This window comes from Papilio xuthus, unplaced genomic scaffold (genome assembly GCF_000836235.2).
Source record: "Papilio xuthus unplaced genomic scaffold, Pxut_1.1 DF827777.1, whole genome shotgun sequence".
Taxonomy (NCBI): domain Eukaryota; kingdom Metazoa; phylum Arthropoda; class Insecta; order Lepidoptera; family Papilionidae; genus Papilio; species Papilio xuthus.
This window is the reverse complement of record NW_013530872.1, coordinates 1,541,989-1,564,233: the sequence shown is the minus strand read 5'-3', so window position 1 is coordinate 1,564,233 and position 22,245 is coordinate 1,541,989. Positions and strand designations below refer to the sequence as shown.

Genomic DNA, 22,245 nt, shown 5'->3' with positions numbered 1-22,245 from the left:
GTTGGCATTCACCATTTACGGTACTCTGCCGATGCTGTGATGCGAACGCGTATTCCTCGTTAATAAAAGCAAGCAAACATTTTATCTTAATTCGTTATAAATACAAATGTTTGTATGTAATTTACAAAATAATTGTATAGGAAAATAATGTTATCTTTATAAAAAGTGTAACTTTAAAAGCTTGTTAATGATAATCGTAATTTTTTTAGTTAATATTACAAAACGAGTTTTAAATATTTTATATTTTTAAAATGGTGGATTAAAAGCATTCATTTGTTATTAATCCTTAACTACAAAGTTTGGTAAGTTAACTTACTTTTAATTATTTTGTATTTTTTATTCTATTTTTAAATATGTATTATTTATAAAAATAATATAAGCATTAGAGAAACCAGATATTGCTTTGCAGAGCATTAACTCTAAAACTAATATACCTAATTTAAAAAATGTATGATTATAATTAACGATATCCATCTTTGTATTTGTTACTTTTTATACGAGTTTATTTGATAATAAAGATCCCACTATCATGAAATAAATAATTACGAGTGCTCTATTTTGTACAACAATTATGTTTATCAAGACAAACTTCTGTACAGTTTGGCCTATCGCCAATATTATGGCCTGTGTATACGTCTGTATAAGGAACTTTGGCTTGACTTATTTATTTAAGCCCGCGTTCCACTGATAAATGAAATCGAAGAATACTAATAATCAATTTCAACCGGCATTCGGATTCATGACTATGGCCTAGTCATCGGTGACTTTGGGTAGGCTTCGAGCCCCTCAATGGCGACGTATAGTGAGCTGATGATGAATGAATTCGGATTAATGTATTTCTCATATCTGTCAATTGCTTTTCTTAAAACTATTTGTGATTTTTCGTTTCGTTTCGTTCGAACGCTTTATCGTTTAGAAGGCTATTCTTTGGACTTCAAAAAAGGGTATATAAAATAGTTTTACGTTTGACAGCTCTATAATTAACCTTTATATAAACTTAACATTATTTTCATTACGATTGATAAAAGATTTAATTTAAGAGCCCAAAAAAAATTATAACTTCTTCTAGGTTATTTAAACGGGTCAGAAAGTTAAACCACCGTAGAGATAGTTGTTAAACTAAATAATTATTTTCTATAGTCACTTCTCTTTATTAGAATAGTTGATAAACTGAGCAATATATTAAAATTCCGAACACGATATCGGTTATTCGTTTCATTACATTCCATTGAAGACGTCACGAAATGCAATTATTGTTATGACTATAACACTAATTCTTTTCTGTGCCAAATTAATAAATAATAAGATCGCATATAACTATATTTCTTCTTATTAATATTATAAATGGGAATAGATGGATGTGTTAGAAGGTATCTCTGGAACGGCTCTACGGATCTTGATGACACTTGGCACAGATGTAGGACATAGTCTGGAAGAACTTACTTACATAGTTACTTATTAAGCCTTTTTTTATTCCGCACGCACGGAGTCACGGGCGATAGCTAGTTAAGAAATATTACTATAATACAATATTCTTTTAATTGAATTTTATATAATTCTAAATTAATTTTTTATGTTATTAAAATCGTATCAGAATTGCAGACACAATTTGTTCTAGTTTGTACTCTTGTACTTAGTAAGGGAGTTTCCACTTACAAACATTAGTAAAATGTTAGAACTAATCGTTGTTAAATGTACAAAAAAATTTTAAAATTTTGTTCATAAAAATAGTTGTAGAAAACTTAAATTCTTTCAATAGCTTTTATCATTAAATTGTGACTTACAATTGAATCATTGCAACATAAAATAATGATGGTCATAATTAAATTAATTATCATTAAAAGCGTGATATCATTAAAACAATACGCAGTTGACGCAACGCGATATCTTAATTGATTGATTTAATATCGCTTTGTAGCTAATGTTTGTACAAAACTGTGCGGCTCGTATGAAAGTATCGCTTGTTGGATTATGAGATTAATATTTCTATTTGTCGAATTGCGCACTTGTGTGTGCTATTAGAGTAGATAGAGCAGTTGCTGTCCACTATATTACACTTTGCGGCAAAAATTAATCTTAAACTTTAAAAAGTGAGCGCTTGTTTGCTATAGGGGTAATCTTAAAAGATCTTTTCAGATTTTAAGCAGGTTACCGTATAGGGGAAAAGAGGGTTATTTGAGACTTAAATCACAATAATTCTAGATGGCTATCCTCGAGAGGGCATAGTCTCGGGATCTCAAAAGGAATGCACCGGTTAGGGGAGGGGAGACGTGAGTGAGCTATTTTACCTTAGTTTCATTTGGATGCTAATGGATGGATATTTGTTAGAAGGTATCTCTGATCGACTGCATAGATCTCGCTGACGTTTGGCATAGATGTTCTGACGTATACGCTACTGGTTAAGTTTTTTTTATTCTGCGCGGACAGAGTTGCGGATGACTGCCAGTATCGTATTAAAGTCAACAAATTCAAGGTAATCGTTATTGATATAGATGAATAAAGGAAGTTGTTACAACAGTATTGTGTTATTATCAAATATCCGCACAACTGCATAATAAAGATACTAAATAGTAAATAATTATGAAAATGTTTTAATTTACTAATACTTTGTGTTCTATTAATTATATATATTATAGACTACATCAGTCCAATTTTTATTTAAAGCGAAATTACCAAAAGCTTTCGTAAGAGCGTGTAAAAATTAACTTACTGAAAGGTAAGACTCATCCCTTGAAATCTGTGGTCCTGTGGCGTTGCGTTCCATGGGTGTCGGCTCAAACAATTTTAGGCGATTCGTTGTTCGTTTGTCCCCTTCTAATATAAAAAAAGAGTTACATTTTTGACATCTCTTAAATGATGTATCTATTTTGGTTGGTAGCATAAGTTTTTCATACTTATATTATAACTTGTTGTAACTTAATTGCTTAGGCGACAACAAAGACGGATTTTATTGCCGGAAATTGATTGATGATCTTAGTTTCTTTTAACTTAACTTAACTTGTACTTTGATATATAATAGTAAAACTTTAATATTATTTTAAGACTTATACTCGTGTATATTACAGCTTAATAAAATTTTATTTGAGATGTTATTTTAATAAGATACAGTCGAACCTGGATTAGCGAGAGTCACTATTTTTTAGCAATATTTAAATACACTTCTTTGTGTTACATTGTTGATTTTATCTTACTAATAGTATATGGCTGTACGGATCTCTCTGAAATTCGGTATAGAATTAAGTTATATTTTAATTCCGGGCAGACTGAGTCACGGGCGACAGCTAGTATTTCTTTAAATTGCCGTCAAATGAAATGATTTTTATACATCCTGTTTGTAATTTAGCAATAGAAATAAATAAGTTCGACTAAATTATAGCTTCAATTCACCATCATCATCATCTGTTCATTATACGTCCCCACCGAGGGGCTCGGAGCCTACCCTAAGTTAAGGGAGATTAGGCCATAGTCAACCACGCTGGCCAAGTGAGGTTTGGTTGACTTCACACATATCTTTGAATTTCTTCTCAGATATGTGCAGGTTGCATCACGATGTTTTCCTTCATCGTAAGAACGTCGGATAAATGTACATATGTAAATCGGAAATCGAAAAACACTGTTACATGGCGGGATTCGAACCCAGGACCTGCAGATTGGAAGTCAAGTACCGAACCCCAGAGCCACCGACGCTCAAGCTTCAATTGCACCCAGTTATATGCTGAACACACAACGTTTATTTGATGTGTTAAGTAAATACACTTAGTATAATGCGTAAGGTGGGTTTGTTAAATATTCATTATTTGCTTCTCTCCGAGCGAGATAGTGGCAACATATTAAGATTCAATAACTCCTTTATTCGAATGTATATATTCCAATTATTATATTTGAAATAATTTCACTGTAAGCGATAAAATAGGATTCGCGATTATACTTACTGTCGCCCGCGACTCCGTCAGCATGGAGTTAAAGATTTTTTTAGTAGCAGATTATGTTCTATATCTATGCCAAATAACCTTCTAACAAATATCTATTCGACCATCCATCCGTCCAAACATACGCGTATGTAATTGTAGTAAGATAAATATGCTCCAAAATAATTGTATCGATTTGAAAAATTCTTTCACTGTTGGAAGCCCCACTATCCCTAGGTAACGTAGGTTATATTTATTACTATATACTTTCACGGAAGAAGTCACGGGCAACTATTAGTATTTTACAAAACAAGTGACAACTAGAAAAGGATTGCATATAGTATTAAACTGTAAAAACGTAATAACGTAAGTAACTCACATCCTTGGCATGTTTATAAAGATTTTTTTTTTATTTTTATTTTATTTTCTTCCCATCGGGTACACATTGTAATATATGTTTTAAGTTATAAGCTGATTAGTAGCTATTCAGAATTATTAAGAAAGAATTTTCCTTACTTATTAAATTCCTTTGATTCCATTACAAAGTTGGCATCTCGTCGGCGCCGTTCTATCGGAATGTCTTACTTCATAACGTCATTTAATCTATTTATAGCGCTCATTTAAATTGAACAAAACTTCTCATTTAAAATCGATTGCATAACCATGGCTTTCTGAGTCCAAAATCTCCGTTTAAAACATATTTTTATCCCTGTTTTTTTTTAAGATAATGAGAGGGATGACGATATGTTGTATACAGACATTTAGGTCTCGGAATCCGACGGTTTCATTGTGTCATCGCGTTATGTAAGTCACGCACGTTAGATTTTTCATAACAACTTTATACTTGCAGTACAGTTGACAACTATGCAATTCAAAATAATGTCGTTACAAAGTTTAAATATCAAATAATATAACCTGTATTTAAACTTGCTTCCTTCAGTTAACGAATAGCCATTTGAGCAACTTTCTAGTTCTCATTTTCAAAGTAAAACTGAAACTGTTCAAACTTGCCTGAAGTATTCAATGTTGGAAACTATGCAGTACTTTTATAAAGCGCATTCAAAACTGATACGGCCCCTTTATAAACTTGATTTAATACTTGGGTTATAATAACGAATACTTTTTCGTAATAAGGTAATTTAAAGTTTTTTTTAATTACCAAATTGCTCTAGTCATCGTGTTTTGTTCCTGAATGTCATCAAGAAACATACAGTCAGGCAGTTTTTAAACATGTTACATGAAACAATGAGATAGGAGAATGAAAAGAATTGTAAGATAAAAGCTTTCGCCCGCGACTCCGTCCTCGCAGATATAAAAAAAAAACTCAATAAGTAGCCTACGTATTGGTCTACATTATGTTCTAATATATTCCATGGCAAATTTCATTGAGATCAGTTCAGCCGTGCTGGAGATACCTTCAAACAAACATCCATCCATTTAAACATTCGCATTTATAATATTAGTAGGATAGTCAAATTATTTTTAGTACTATATCTTAACAAATTCTTTTACAAATGACAGTTCGTATGAAAACTCGGCTACAATTTAAATTTACAGATATATAACTTAAATAGATAACTACGTACTATCATAAACCTCTTCAAATAAACCAATCACATTTATTAGCACAAGTAAGAGTGATATTGGATTAAATTATCCTTCCACATACACGAGGGTTTAACGGACCTAATACGTATCCACAAGCTTTGCTCCATAGAGATTAATTACGCCTGTCATTATTGTAGTTTGAGCGAGTTTACTGCGGTCGGTCCGAATGAGTTACTATCTGTATTAGAAAGTCTGTTTGCGTAATTCTGTACGTTTCTATAGGATAGAGAAACCTTAATATTTATCTTTGGAAAAGAGATTTATCCAACCCTTGGTAAGAAAGATTGGATGTGGCAGAAGATAGAACGCATTCTCTATATGTATGTTTCCTCCGCTGTCGATTTAAAATAAGCAACGCATAAGCAATTGAAGGTAACTATGGGCAGTGGATGCTTCGCTGTTTCGGCGAATTCAGGCCGCTTTCTCATTTGCCACCTTATAATAAAAAAAAACTAGGAATGTTACAAAATCTTTTAAATAACCTATAAGTTTTTATGCATAAATTTTAAAAGATGATTTTCATCATTGTCTTTTTAAATGAAAACAGAAATCTTTTCCTATTGTTTGATTCGATTCGAAACAAATGAATTGCGTGTAACATAAAAAGTTCAATTGGCTGATAGCAAATTGCGATTAATGAGATAGCTATTTTATTGCGGCATATGAGTGGGACGCAACGTTGACACGAGAGCCAATTGTGGGGCTCAATCAACATTTACGAGGTCTGAACGCGGCATACCGACAGCCCAGGGAGAATCGATCGTGTCTAAATACTTCAGTAAACACACAGGTGACATGAAACCGACACGCCTGCCAATTTCATTATTGGGATTCTATTACCCCATTTCTATTTATGCGTATAGTTTAACTTATGGCGTCTATTATCTTAAAGTACGCACTGATTTTGACACGGATTCGAGGTTGTAAAATTAATTTTGTTACATTCATTGTATAATGTGCATATTGTATTGTTTATAAGGAATGTAATTAATTAAAATATTCTGTTGTAACTAGAAATGTGTCTTAAATGGTGTACACATCTATTTTAATGTACTAAAGCTCTATCTCATCTATTTTAATGTACTAAAGATCTCTCTTTTAAAACGCCAAAAAAAGTTTAAAAAGCAGAAAATTTTCTATGATTATTCAAAAAATTTAAAACTTCAGATCTTCAAATTATAGTATTCACACATATTGAATATTTCTCAATAACATGAATCTTTTTCGATTTATTTGTGTGAGATTTACCAAACCGTTTGACAAACGGGTTGGTGATCGATCGATGTTTATTTCCTTTGTAGTCAAAAATACATTTCAGATTTACTAAAATCCTAAATTTTAATGGCAGCATATGTGTTACTCTAGATTATCTGGGATGATGGTTAGGATGTAAACTGATAAAAAAATTATTGGTTTTTGTCCTCAGTTGGTTTGAATGATGTTTGACGACCCGACTCCAACAGCCGTCTCCAATGAATCCACGCCATACATTAGTGATGTCCACAATTTCTACGTAACATTCTACGATGTCGCTAAAGACAACTACATTAACCAAACTGGAAACTCCACTGAGGTAAGTTATTATTTCTTTATATTTTTATTTTTGATAGATGTAACGCGTTTACAATTTTCTGCCAACACTTTTTGTGCCAGAACAACAGAGTTTTGTCTCATCGTCTCTCCCTTTATAATCATGACAACTTCACTCAATCCATTTGACTCAGCCTATCCTTAAAGTTAATGCATTTGTTAATATTCTACATATTTTTGATACAATAAATTACGATACTTTGTATAATTTAACATTTTATATTACTTAGTAATAAAATTAACATAAGCCCACACGTTTTATTACTTTTCATATCACTGTTTATGTTTCCAAATCATTAAAACAGACAATAGATTAAATTATATCAAATTCCCGATAATAATATAAGAATAAAATTAAGTTTAATTTAAATAAACATTACGTATTTGATGTAATAAAACTTGTTCGTGACTTGCAACATAATAACATCATCTATTTCTCGGAAATGTCGCTAAAATTGAATACCAGAAGCCCAATATTAACCGCTGATTACAAACTGATTAACTGGAATACGTATACAAATAGATTGGAAGAGGGAAATGCGAATTCGATGCAATACGTATATATTGTCGATCATTACGTGTGTTAATTAATGAAACAAACAACACCAAAATTAACATAACTTTAATGAAATACTACGATTTTATAACATATCGTTATTTTGTGATTAATTTTTGTCAGTCATTTTAGACGTTATTAGTTAGAATTTGGCGCTTTCGTTACTAAGTATAAGATTGATTAGTGAAGGGACATAAAAGTCAATATTTTAGTAAGGCTAGTGTTGCGCCCATACACCGGTTTTCCGGATTTCCTTCCTAACAGTAAGGTAAAATAGTAATCCTTCTATCTTTCTTGAATCGTCTCGTAACAGAAAAGCTCTAAAATAATATTATAACTGTGAAAATGTTTATTATAATTAATAAATATTAAGATAAATATAAAAAATTATGCGTTTTACAATTAAACAAAATCAATTCCTTCAAATCCAAATTATGATAATACGATCCTCTTTACTTCCTGTTCTGTAGACAAACAGCTTCGAATGTTCCTTGAAATGCCGCGACATTTTATCTGCAGGTATACCAATCGTTTATACTACCATGGTGGCGGCAAGTACTATGGACGGTGCTGTTCGGTGGTATGGTTGTGGTGGCCACCGTCGGCAACCTCGTCGTCATCTGGATTGTACTCGCTAACAAGCGAATGAGAAGCGTTACCAACTACTTCTTGGGTATTAAATTTAATATTATTTGCACGAATATTTATGATAACCGCCAGCTTTTCATCATCGACAAAATTTGCATGTGTGCAGCGTGTGTAAAATACAGTATGTCGTACTAATTTTGACATAGTTGATGATGACGATACATAGGTGATTGTCACAAATATTCATGCTAAATTCATTGTTTATATTAAGCGAATAATCAATCAAATATTGTGCGTTTCAAATATGTACAAAGTTAACGGAAGTTTTAAATTTTTTGTAGTGAATCTGTCAGTCGCCGATGCTATGGTGTCAACACTGAACGTGACCTTCAACTTTACGTACATGTTGTACTCGGACTGGCCATTCGGACACTTCTATTGCAAATTCAATCAATTTATTGCCGTCGTCAGTATATCCGCTTCTGTATTCACGTTAATGGCTATAAGTATAGACAGGTGAGGGTTTAAATATTTATATAGCTATCGTAAGTGACTCTGTTTGCGCGTGATTAAAAAAAACTTACTAAGTAGCCTTTGTGTTCTCCCAGACTATGTTCTACATCCATGCCAAATTTCATCAATATCCATTAAGCCATTCCGAAGGTACCTTCAAACATCCATCCATCCATCTAAATATACGAATTTATAATATTAGTAAGATGCATAAAAAAAAATAAGATTGTCTTATTCAACCAATGTCTATAATGCCGTTTCACCTCGAGGCAGTTCGACTACATTTGTTGTTAGTCTTTGCTCCTGTTAAGTAAACGATGTTAGTAATAATGTGATTGTTCTAGGTACGTAGCAATTATGAGTCCCCTGCGCCCTCGGCTGGGGAAGCGAGCGACCCTGGGCATAGCTGCTGCGATATGGGCCGGCAGCTCTGTACTCAGTAGTCCCAACATTGTATTCTTTACCACGGAAATGGATACACTGCCAGATGGTAGCACAAGGTATGATTATAATATTTAAAAATTATTATAATACTAGTTGTCGCCCGCGGCTCCGTCCGCGTGGAATTAGAAAAAAAACTTAATAAGTAGTCTTATATGTCCTTCCAGACTATGTTCTATATCTATGCCAAATTTCACCGAGATCTATTGAGCCGTTTCGGAGATACCTTCAAACAAACGTCCATCCATACGTCTATTTAAACATCCGCTTTTATAATTTTACTAGCTGTCGCCCGCGACTCCGTTTCGTTAATGAGAATCGGTCATGCCGTTTAGGAGGAGTATGGGTACGAAAATGGTGACACGAGAATTTTATATATAAGGAGAAGATAAACAATTAAAAAATAACTTTGGCAATTTTAATAATACAGATTAAATGTATCTTGATTTATTTTTAGACGCGTGTGTTTCGCTGAATGGCCAGACGGAATGACAACCAGATCCCTGCAGGAATACGTGTTAGTAATCTTTTTTATTCGCATTTCTTAGACCGTATCTAAGATTAATGTAAAGGTTAAAAGCAGTTAATGTTTCGATTACGCACCACAGATTAATATTTATTTTATTTATTTTGATTATTAGCAAATAACTAAAACGTGACATTATTTTTCTTTTAAATCATATCTTTAAACTATACTTAAAAAATTATACGTAAAAAAACAATAAACTAAATTTTAAAATATACAACAACTTGGAATGCAAGATAATTTACTACTAATGGCCACAAACCAACTAGGAAGATACTGAAGAGATTAAATACTTTGGCTCTTTGCCTATAATTTTTAGACATGTTAAGTGCAAAATATTTATAAATTCCTTCTACCTTATTTGAGTAGTGTTATATAATTTAAAAAATATAAAAGAATACGGCTACATTCTCATTACTGTACAATTTTCTAATATTTTGTGCAATTTCAGATATAACGTGGCCTTCATGGTATTGACATATTTTCTTCCAATTATTTCGATGACGTACACATATGCGCGGGTCGGCGTCGAGCTGTGGGGGTCTCAGTCTATTGGGGAATGTACTCAGCGACAACTCGACAACGTCAAGAGCAAGCGAAGGGTAAATTAAGATTTTATAATTTCATCTTACATTTTATTTTTACACGATAGAGCCGAGCAGCAACGAAATATTCTATTGAATTTAGGTATTGTTATAAATCTAGTAATCACAACACAAAATTGATTTACACAACAGTGTAACCAGGACCATGGACAATGTCAAAGATATTTAGTTTATTGAAAAGTTAATATCGTTTGTCCCTGATCTATATAAATGAATAGGTCATTGCTTAAAAATTACTCTTTAAATGCACCATTAAATCCATGCAAAGTTGTGCTGGTAGAAGGATGAGAATAAAAGCTAACTAATATTCCACAGGTGGTGAAAATGATGATAGTCGTCGTTGTAATTTTCGCTGTCTGCTGGCTCCCATTTCACGTGTACTTCCTGGTGACGTCGTACTATCCGGAAGTTGTCAACTACCCTCACATTCAGGAGATATATCTGGGCATCTATTGGCTGGCTATGAGCAACTCAATGTATAATCCAATCATTTACTGCTGGATGAATTCAAAGTAAGTTTTTTCTTTTTTAAACTTTTAAAGTCAAACTGGCTGGAAACAGAAAAAGGTCTATCGTCAACAAGTTCTGTCTTTCTTCATCAACTGTGCTCTTGTCATATGACTTCAATTAGAATACATGTTATATGGTAATTTTAAGGTATATCTTCATAACTTTCCTATTTTTACAGATTCCGTAGAGGATTTAAGCAGTTCTTTTGGTGTTGTGGTGCTTTTGGCAATGGTGGTCTGAGCAGACACAGAGCTTTTGGTCCGGATCACTTGGATAGGTCACTTCGTTCTCTTTCACCGAGTCGAAAAAATGGAACAAGTACTTAATTTTCCTATTACAAATATAGAAATATTAAATTGACCTACTAACACAAAACTAAAATTCTTTTTAAATTGCTCTTTTTGAAAGTCATTCATGACATCATTTACTCAAAAGTCTTTTGTTTTCGTTTTGTTTTTACCTTGAAATTGGTGGCCTTTTAACTGAACATATTTGTGTACCCTTTCTATGTCATAGACTAGAATATTCTTCTCCGTAGGTTTATTCAAGGCTTCAAGCAAAACAACAAAATTCATCAAAAACCCGCCCGGCACTCCTCATTTGCTGCATGCAAATAAAATCCACAAGTAGGGGACTTCCGGACGCCAACATTTCAGTTGGTAATTTCTTCATATTTAAAATGTTTTCTCAATAAGTTTCTTTTCTAAATATCTAAATATGTCTCATCTCTAATATACATACTCATATTTAAGCTCTTGAACACAAAATAAACTTAAGTTTTACAAAATACATTTTAGCTTCTGATATTTAGCATGTCACCACGTCAGACTCTATTACACTTTTTTCTATGGATATATTTAAGTTGCAAAAATGTAATCTTATTTTTTATCAATGTCAGGTACTATCAGAATCTCCATGCACAGCACGTACAATAATACGTTGCTGAGCAGCGCCTGACATAGGCGCGGCGCGTCCGGTTCGCACGGCGACTGCGGGCATAATGACGCGCTGCATCCCAATCCCAACGTGGAGCGGACATGGATATGACGTAAGCCGAGCGCCCCGCGCCCCGCCCCCACCCCGCACGATCTCTATGGTTAAAATGAACCAATCATAATGCGTAGTATAAGTTTTAAATAACCGTCACCGTCATCCAAATTCCGTTGAACACAATGTTTTAAGGATTTTAATTTTAATTTATGCATTTGAAAGGACCAAGCTTGGTATTTTTAAATATCATTTTAGTCGTGAACACTTATCCTAAAAAAGTAACATGTGGTCTAAATAAAGTCGTTGGTGGTATACTTAATACCACTAACGACTTTATTTAGACCACACAGTGTCAGTAAAAATTGTAAATATTCAATGTTATATTACTTATATCATTCTAATTAAGCCAAAGATAACTCTACTTAAATATTTTGGCAACAGAGCATTTTAAATGTGTACATATTTCAAAAAATTTTCACATTTAACAGAAAAACATTTTAAGAATTTTAATTTGTTTTTACAACAATACAACTATAAGCTAAATAAATGTATTTTTGTATAATAAAGCGATGTAGTTTATGTATGCTATTTCTTTAAATTTCATAACGTACTGTAAAAAAAAATACAAAAGCTTCCTAATTACGCATAGAAAAATGTAGTTTTAAAAAATCATATGTGGATTAGAAAAATTAATAATAATTTTATGTATATCCGTAAATGTAAATAATTGAACAATTAATTATATTCTAGATTAAGGAACGGTTTTTTACAATGTATTAATCCGAATATATATGAAAATATTTTATTTTAAAACACTTCCTTAAAAACATCAATAATTTAATGAACACTTGCATTTAATTTTGTATCCAAACTTATATGTATCATGATGTAATGTAAAAAAAAATATTACATTCTTTTTAATAAATGTCAACATAAATTTAAATAAATAATGTGAACATAAAAGAGTTTTATTTTAATAAAATTGTCTACAAAAATTAAAACGATGCCTAAATTTGTTCTACAAACTTGTGCTACGAAAGCTACGAATTATGCTACGAAAATAATTATGTGCAAAATGACATATTAGTGTGTGTGTGTGTAAACTGCGCATTGGACTGAGCACTGTATGGCATCTCTGACCGACTTTGTAAACTTATCGTTCTCGCTTTAAACGAATTAAACATTTGAAATAGAACTGAACTCATAGCAGTAATTACTAATTATTTTTAAATACTATTATGATGTAGATGCGAACAAAAATAATGCTTATTCAATTTAAAAACCCGCAACTTCAGAGTTAACGTACTACATATAAAGTAGTTGTATTAAATAACTTATTAGTACAAATATTATCTGCTAGTTTATTTTTCACCATCACCAAATGGATAGATTAATCGTAACAAACAAAATTATCAGCAGAGCTTTAGAAAGTTAAAAACATATAATATAAGCAATATGTCGCTCTCCCTTACATTCACCTTAAACAAAAAAGTGACAACCAACGAAATAATAACGCGTTAAATCAAACGCTAAAAAAATCGAATAATTGAAGCGTCAATAGCCTAAGGGTACAGATTTCCGATCACGAGGTCGAATGTTCGAATCCCGCCATTCGACTATTGTCGTAAACCATATCCTAGTACAAGCCTAGAGCTTAGTTGGAATGGTAAAAGAAATATTAGTAAATTTACATAAAAATCTGGTAATATTTAAATTAAAAAAAAATAACAATAATAAATTAGATTTGATCGATTCAGTAACTAGTAATCGAGTGTCGCTAGAATGTTATTAACAAGCAAGTGTACTGTGAATTCCGTGGCACTACTAAATATCTTTATAATAATAACTTAATATGCTCTAGCTAACATGATCAAGTTATTATCGCAAAGACCTCAAAATATTAGATAATGTCGTACACTATTCCATTATAGTAACATAATGATTTATATTTTACTTACTAATTTTATTTATTTTATAAATGCGAATGTTTAGATGGATGGATGTTTGTTACAGTGTATCTCCAGAACGACTGCATGGATCTCGCTGAAATTTCGCACAGTTGTAGAACACAATCTAAAGGAACACATAGATTACTTATTAAGTTTTTTTTTAATTCCGCGCGGTCAGAATCGCTAACGATAGCTAGTATATTATAAATGCGAATGTTTATTACATTCTCCAGAACAGTTCGACGGATCAGTATGAAATTTGACATTGTTATGTACACAATGCTACCTTTGATCCCGGAAATATGTACGGTCTCAATGGAATATGTTTGATTTACATATTCTCCTGATAACTCTATCACGGTTCAACGAATCTTATTGATATTTGGCGCAGATATCGAATGTAGTTTGTTAGGAAGACATTCCGACACTGTGCCGGTGTACTGGCGCAACACTAGCCTAACTAAAATGTCGGCGTTTATGTCCCTTCACTATTCATTCTGACACTGAATTTGTGACGCTTCATACCCACTAAAGGATTTTAACTAATAATATCCAACACGTGAGATAATTTTCACACCTTTTTCAAATTCTACGCAGACGAAGTCAGAGGTAAAAGTTAATTTTACAATAAATCCCGACTTTATTACCATTCACTTTAATTCATAAACTATTTATAGAAAATTGTATAATAATTAAATATTCTCATATCTAACTTAGAAGTACGCTGGCGCCGTAGAGCTGGATCTCCAGGAGCTACAAGCGATGGACTGGCAAGAGAAGGCTCAAGACAGGCGACTTTGGTGACCTCTTGTGTCGGAGGCCAAGATCCACTTTGGGTCGATGCGCCAGCGGAGTAAGTTACTTAGAAGTTCGTGATCTTCAATTACTCGTGGATAATAACTGTTTAAATATTGATATATTTTGTTGATGAATATTGAACATTATCTCAGTTTGGTCAACTAGTGAGCAAGTTGTAGGTGAATTGTGACAGAACAACTTGCAACATTAGTTAACTGTCACAAGACCGCAAGCGCAAAGTTTGTCGGCGCCGGTTAAATGGATGCGGAGTTTACACAGTTAAATCACAGCTCTATGAAAACTTTAATATACACTAAGTTAACTAATATTACAGAATTCGTTACATTTACAAATGGATTTTAATTAACCTTTTAATTACAATGGTTTGAGAACAAGAAATTCGACATTTTGATCAACTGTTTTTACAAGTTTTTTTTCTTTAATTTGAAACTAGAATTTGTCCGCGACTCTATCCGCACGGGTAAAATAAATCTAGTAATAAATATAGCCTATCAAGCGAGAATAGCGTAGCTTTCCAACAAAGAAAGAATTTTTCAAAAATGTTTAGTAGTTTCGGAACAAATCAATGCAAACTAACAAAGAATCAAATCTTTTCTATTTATATAAAATACCGATAGACTATTTTTGTCTACATTTCTTTATCGGATTTCTTGTAATAACATTTATTTACAAAATATTTTGTCATATTAAAATACATAACAGTATTAAAAAGATTTACAAAACAAAGGTCTGCAACGTCTCTTCGCTTCCTTTTGTGTTGCAGATGTCCATGGGCGTGGATAAACACCGATTTAAAAAAAATCAATATAATATTTTTGCTGACCTTACAATTACTTCCTTATTTGTTACATATTTTTACTGTTGCGTAATAGAATGATTGTTAAAGTTGTAAGTAAATCAAAGTTCGTAACTCCTTGATTATGATTGTACCATGAGTGGTACTACACGACAAGATCGGTACTTCAGCTCTCGGCCTAAAGTGATAAAAGTTTTCCAATAAAACTTTCTTAATCCCTTCAAAACTATGCGTGAACGACTTCCTCAAGTTATAGCCTAATTGATTTTAACTCGAATACTTTGACAACTTTTGTGGTAGTATATAAACCAAAAATAACTTAAGTATATTTAATATATAGTACCTGGATGACCGAGCTTTGATCCGTTTTTTTATTTTTTATTGTGTTTTTTGAAAATTATATTTAATTACGAATTACTAATAAAATGATGAAATATGAATAATATTTTTCGTTCTTACCGATGGAAAAAGTTAAGTTTATGTTTAAGTTGATTATCGATAAAACACGAATAAAACGACATTTTCTAAAAATGATTCCTAGCTAGATGGATTGGATCGCCCCCGAAACCCCTACTAAATTTTATAATATGAAAATCGGTGGAGCCGATTCCGAGATTCCAATTAAATACATATACAAGAATTGCTCATTTAAAGATATAAGATTCTGTCTGTATTACACGATACACGATATCGTAGAAGATTTCTTCAATCGATTATAATATCTAATCCATTTATAAACTGTACTTTACTTCTCAGTGTTTATCAAAAAACAGCGTTACTTGCGTAACTACGCGTACGTGCGTACCACCTAATTTGATTGGATCATAATCTATACGTCCAGGTTCGATTCCCGCCATATACTAAAGTGTTTTTTCGAATTTCAAATTTCATATGTGCATTTCACCGATTACGATGAAGGATAACATCGTCATACAACTTGCACATATCAGCGTAGAAATTCAAAGATATTTTTGAAGTTAAATGTGTGAAGTCACTCAACCCGCACTGGGCCAGCGTGGTTGACTATGGCCTAGTCACCTAACTTAGGGTAGACTCCGACCGGTGTGTGCGAAGAGTATTCACATGTGCCCACACCCCGGTAAACAGTGAGTCGAGGGAACCAGAGGGGGTTTAGTGGGTAGGCTCCTTGTCCCTTTAGGGATGTGGAGAGAGTCCCACATAACCGGAGTGGCTTTCCCCGAGGCACCCGGTATGCGTAACGCATTCCCCCTCTTAAAAAAAAAGGTAGACTCCGGGCCCTTCATTGGGGTCGTGTAGTAAGCTGATGACGTATATCAAAAAGCTAAGACGATAAATAAGAATTCAGATATGACGGCTGATATATATTAAAGAATAACACATAATGTGCCGACTCTTTAGAAGACAGGAAAATAATGATTAATCCCCGTTGGCGATATACATCTTTGTTTACGTCAAATAAAATTTTAGATGGCATACAATATTAGCATACACTGCAATAATATTTGGTGTAAGCTGAGCAGAGGGCTGCGAGCTCCGAACCGCCGCGTAAACTCAATTTACTAGCGGAAGATTCGATTAATTATGCGCTCACGTATAGCTGCGCTATTTTGAATTTTAAATGTTGTTCTCATATTAATGTTTAAAAATAATAACATAAAATATGTTCGTTTAAATAAGCACTAGAAGTTTCTAGAATCAAGTCAACTTATAACTCTAAGAATAGATATTGTATTCTTGGGATCGATCTGAGGATTATATTTGTTGAAATAAATAAAAAAGAAATTATTCGTAATCATTGATTACTTCTTAATAGTAGCAGAATAAAAATTATACAAAATATTAAAAACTTACTAAAATAATTCATTCCTTATTAATTAATTCTAGTACATGCTTACATAATGACTTACCGAAGAGAGACCAAAGAGTAAGTTTTGTCGATGGCGAGACACATCCAAAGATTATAAAATTTATTAATTACAAAAATATCACAGAGGTTACAAAAATAGATAGATCGCCCTCTTAACGATAGAGATTTTAGATGGCTATAAATATCTTAGGTAAGCAAAATAAATCCCGATAGATTACAGGCGATAATAAACATTTCAAAAATAAATATTTTTTCTTCATAAAAACAGCCGCCCGATTTAACGGCATTAACGATTAAAAAAAACAGCCAGACTTTCGTGTCTTAATTTGATTACTATTGTTTTAGCATCAAAAGTTTAATTAAGTTTGTTTTCTACATAAAACTTCGTCAACCAAATCAATCTAAGCTTGGGGTAAATTCAGAATTTTTTATAAGTAACTAGCTGTCGCCCGCGACTCCGTCCACGAGGATATATAAAAAACTTAATTAGGGTAGCCCATCCATCCATCCATATCGCATCCATCTAAACATTCGTATTTATAATATTAGTAAGTTAAATAAAAAGCAGCTCTTTAAGGCATAGATTCGAAAAAAAAATTCCTATATCATCACCAATTTTCAGCCATATCGGTAAAACCGTTCTTCAGTTATAAATAGTGTAACTAACACGACTTTCTTATATATATAAAATTCTTTTGACGCCTTATATATATTATTTATAATATTTATTTATTACGTGTTACGTCTTATACGACATATCCGACAAAAATAGTTACATCGCTTGAGACTATATAAAGAGATATCTGTTTTCTTAGAAAGTTCTAAATAGAATAAGTCTACGGTGACTAAATTAACAATTATATTTTAGTCAAAGAAAGTTTAAGTTCGTGTACCTTTTACAGATTCTAATAATCGCATACTTTTAAAAGAAAATGGATTTCTAGTGTAATTTAAAAGAAAACACTTTAAGTAAACCAAATAGTTCGAGTCGATTATTGGGTTCGAAAGTACAGCTACAATTTTGGTAAAAATATTGAAGTATAATAATATACATAATGTATTTATATACATAAATAATTTATGTACAGCAAAGATAGTTCGCTTACAGTAGTTGTCCACTAAATAAATTGTCTATCATATTTTTTCAGTTCAGTTTTTTTTATATGACAAAATAAAATCGATAAAAAAATAATAAAACCTCAATTTAATACATTTAAGTAGATAACATAATATCGTTTTAAACTTAATTCAAATATAGTTACAACTTTTGAAAAACCTTAACAATTCAACTAAAAGAAAATTTATTTCCATCGTCTTTTATTGATAAATGTTACTTTGTACAGTTCGTAATTAAAATAAAATATACAAAATGAAAACTACTCGAATTTTTAAAATCAATTATGTCAGTTAATGGAGCTAAAATATTGCCAATTTAATTTGTACTCAGTTATTGACAAAATTAATTTGATATCTCTTATTTTAAGTTCAATTTTGATGTTAATTTATTTTAATATAAAGCTGTGTTGATTCCCCGCGAGACGCTCGTTAACATTGGCTTATATTTACCTTTGAGAATACAAACATATTTCAATTGAATCTATTAAATATTAAAATACAAAGAAGAATGTTAAATTTCACATGTTAAATGATGTTTTAAGAATGTCTTCATTTTATGTTAGTAGTAGCGCGCTTAAATTTAAGTCACTCGGTCACTCGTGACTTCTTAGTTTTTATTTATTCTTACTAATTACATCCTTAACACCTATTTCCACAAAACAACTAACCGCGCGACTAGTCCTACGTGGCTATAATCTTGTGTAGTACGCTCATCCTAGTGGAAATAGCTCTTGCGTCTTCCCATAAAAGTCGGCCGCGGCTATACGCTAAGTGCAAATTGGATTTTATTTATACAGTAAATACAATTGGATTGTTTGTATCGTAGTTACATTCCAGTTTCATACCTTCACGCGTTCCTGAGAAAAAAGATCTTGACAGACAGACAGACGGAAGTACAACAAAGTGATCCTACAAGGGTTACGGAACCCTAAAAAATATATATTTATATTATAACGAAAAACTTGAATATTTCTGTATGTCTGTCTGTCTGTAAGCCCGCGTTTATCCCGCTTAATCTCAGATTAAGAGAGAAAGTTATAGCCGATGTATGCGGGAACATTATGAGCTACATACATTGTTTAAAACTCCGCGCTGACAAAGTCGCGGGCGACCGCTAGTATGAAATTACAATCCAAAACAACCTACATAGCACCAATCCCACTCTAATCCTACGAACAAAGGCGTTGACATATAAAGACGCGTTCAAGCGTAAATCCTTTCTCGGTAATATGAAGGAAATCTTTATACGTATAAAGATTTTTCTCTGAAATCACTGATTATATGTTGAGAGCTTCCCGGATGCTGTACAAAGGAAATGAGGAACGGATGTTATACGAGTTAATTAATCTATATTTTATTAGTAATAATGTTACTGTCGCGTCTAGAAAATATAAGATTTTATCAATAAATAAGTGATCTTCTAAGTTCACTTACAAATACAGTACGTACTTATAAAGCTGTCGCCTGCCACTTCATACGCGCGAAATTAAAAAAAAAATACTCAATAGCCTATGTGTTCTGCCAGACTATGTTTTACATTTGTGCCGAATTTCATCAAATTCCGTTAAACCGTTCCGGGGATACCTTCTATCTAACAAACATCCATCCATCCATATAAACTTTCGCATTTATAAACATCTGTACGCCAATTAAATCGTTAGGTAGGCGCACCAGGTTTCTCTCTTCCATGTCAATCTATCTTCCGTCACAGTCGTCATTCCCTTCTTGATCATGTCACCTTTCACACCCATCTCTTCCTAGACCTAACACTACCGGGATACCTCTCTACACTCATGTTTAACATTCTCCTTGCCACATGCGATTCTTCACTCCTCATAACATGCCTATACCTTTCTTTCCCTTCTTTTCAATCGTTATGTGCAACTTTAAAGTTAGGACATGGAAACCCAATTACGTTTTCAGTCATATATAATATATTATAAATTCTTTAATACTTTGGAGAATAGAATATAGTGTATATATTTAACAATTTAGATTTAATAATTCACTTTAAATACGTTTACATTGTACTATTTGTTTAGTTATAAACATATGTAAATTACTAAAGTGCTTGCGTCAAATCTGCAAGTGGTGAAATTAATTACGACTATATTATGCTATCGCTTCAAGATTTATTAGCGTTTAGTATTATGTTTGAATAATAGTAGAGTACATAATGACATTTCATATCTTACTAATATTATAAATGCGAATGTCTGATGGATGGATGTTAATTTGAAGGTACCTCCAGAACGGCTGCATGGATCACGCTGCAATTTAGATGTACGAGTATAACGTAGTCTGGAAGAACACATAGGCTACTTAGAAAGCTTTTTTTTAATCCAGCGCGGACGGAGTCGCGGGCGACAGCTAGTTATGAACATAAGTCAGGTAAAATTTTGAAATAATTCTACTAATATTATAAATGCGAAAGTTTAGATGGATGGATGGTTGTTTGTTAGAAGCCATATCCGGAACAGCTCAACGGATCTTGATAAAATTTGGCACAGATGCAGAACTTACTCTGTTTTTTATTTATTATTTCGCACGGACAAACTCACGGGCGGCAGCTAGTGTAATTGTAGAAAAAATTGCAGTGACAACTTTATGATATAATTTAGTGGATAACATTTAATAAAATTTTAAGAGGGCCATTTTCGAGGTGAAGGTTAATGACCTATTCATAAGAATGTTTTAGATGGCGAGCTTGTCGTAAACTTTATAGTAAAAGCTTTAGTACACAATTATGTTAGTACATTTTACTTTGTATTTGAAAGCATTAAAAATATGAGATTAACCGTGGGTTTCTGACATCAAAATCTCTGTATAAAATATATCGTAATCCCTCTCTTTCACCTTTGATAAAACAGAGATAACAATATGTTTTAAACGAGGATTTTCGTCTCAGAAGCACGGTCTAAAACATCGAAATAACAAAAGGCCAATTAAATACAACCTTTGTTAAAGAAGATAGAACAGTTTTATTTACATTCATCGCTCATATTGTTACGAGATCGTTGGTGGTTCAGGAGTCAAGCAATTGATTTGCAATCTGCAGGTCCTGGGTTCGAATCCCGCCATGTACCAATGTGTTTTTCGGTTTCCGATTTACATATGTACATTTATCCGACGTTCTTACGTTAAAGGAAAACATCGTGAAGCAACCTGGACATATCTGAGAAGTAATTTCAAGATATGTGTGAAGTCAACCAACCCGCATTTGGCCAGCGTGGTTGACTATTGCCTGATCACCCTTAACTTAGGGTAGACTCCGAGCCCCTCGGTGGGGACGTATAGTGAGCTGATGATGATTGTTACTTAACTAGAAGTTAATTGTAACGTGTCTTTACCTGTTGCTGTTAGTTTCCAAAGCTGTGTTATTTAGCATATTGTCGTATCTTTTCTTTCAAAGGGAATTTGAAAGATGACAATATGTATCAAGTGGCATTTGAAGCTCTCTGTCCGTTCTATATTTTATATCTTAGCGTCATACTATTGAATGGAACGTTTCAAATATTATGACAAGCCACGAATTCCACAATCCTCTTATCCCGAAAGCTTAAGTACCTTACAGACTAAGTGGGTGTTCGTTATGACACTCATAAAAATAATGTCGCCTTTTTGTCATAAAAATGAATCTATAGAAATGTAGATATTTTGTAATAAAATCTGTGATATTACAAGAAATGTCGATGTAGTCATGGCGGAAGCTTAAATATTCTTTTACTTATACTATGGTAATTCTGAAGATTTTATTTAAATATTATTCAAATCATTTAACATTGTTTTATAACACACTGTATAATGCGAAACAATTTATATTCAACTTGGTAGACAACGCATCTGCAATTGCGTATGTCTATGGGCAACGGTCACTTCTC

General features: G+C 32.6%; 1 protein-coding gene across 4 annotated transcripts in view; it reads left to right on the top strand.

Moving 5' to 3' along the window:
* The window catches only part of NGR-A24 (neuropeptide receptor A24), a 31,111-nt gene extending 18,842 nt beyond the window's left edge, over positions 1–12,269 (top strand). Inside the window, exons 1-11 of one of the 4 annotated variants that reach the window (XM_013309124.1) lie at positions 146–302; positions 6,943–7,089; positions 8,182–8,335; positions 8,592–8,766; positions 9,108–9,263; positions 9,662–9,721; positions 10,182–10,332; positions 10,651–10,847; positions 11,024–11,163; positions 11,384–11,504; positions 11,744–11,822. In XM_013309124.1, the coding sequence (XP_013164578.1) occupies positions 6,952–7,089; positions 8,182–8,335; positions 8,592–8,766; positions 9,108–9,263; positions 9,662–9,721; positions 10,182–10,332; positions 10,651–10,847; positions 11,024–11,163; positions 11,384–11,475 (1,263 nt within the window). In that variant the 5' untranslated portion in view covers positions 146–302; positions 6,943–6,951 and the 3' untranslated portion in view covers positions 11,476–11,504; positions 11,744–11,822. Of the gene's footprint in view, positions 1–145; positions 303–6,942; positions 7,090–8,181; positions 8,336–8,591; positions 8,767–9,107; positions 9,264–9,661; positions 9,722–10,181; positions 10,333–10,650; positions 10,848–11,023; positions 11,164–11,383; positions 11,505–11,743 lie in introns of those variants that run through there. The other 3 variants (XM_013309125.1, XM_013309126.1, XM_013309127.1) reach the window with 3 other exon arrangements.
* Positions 12,270–22,245: the final 9,976 nt, after the last annotated feature.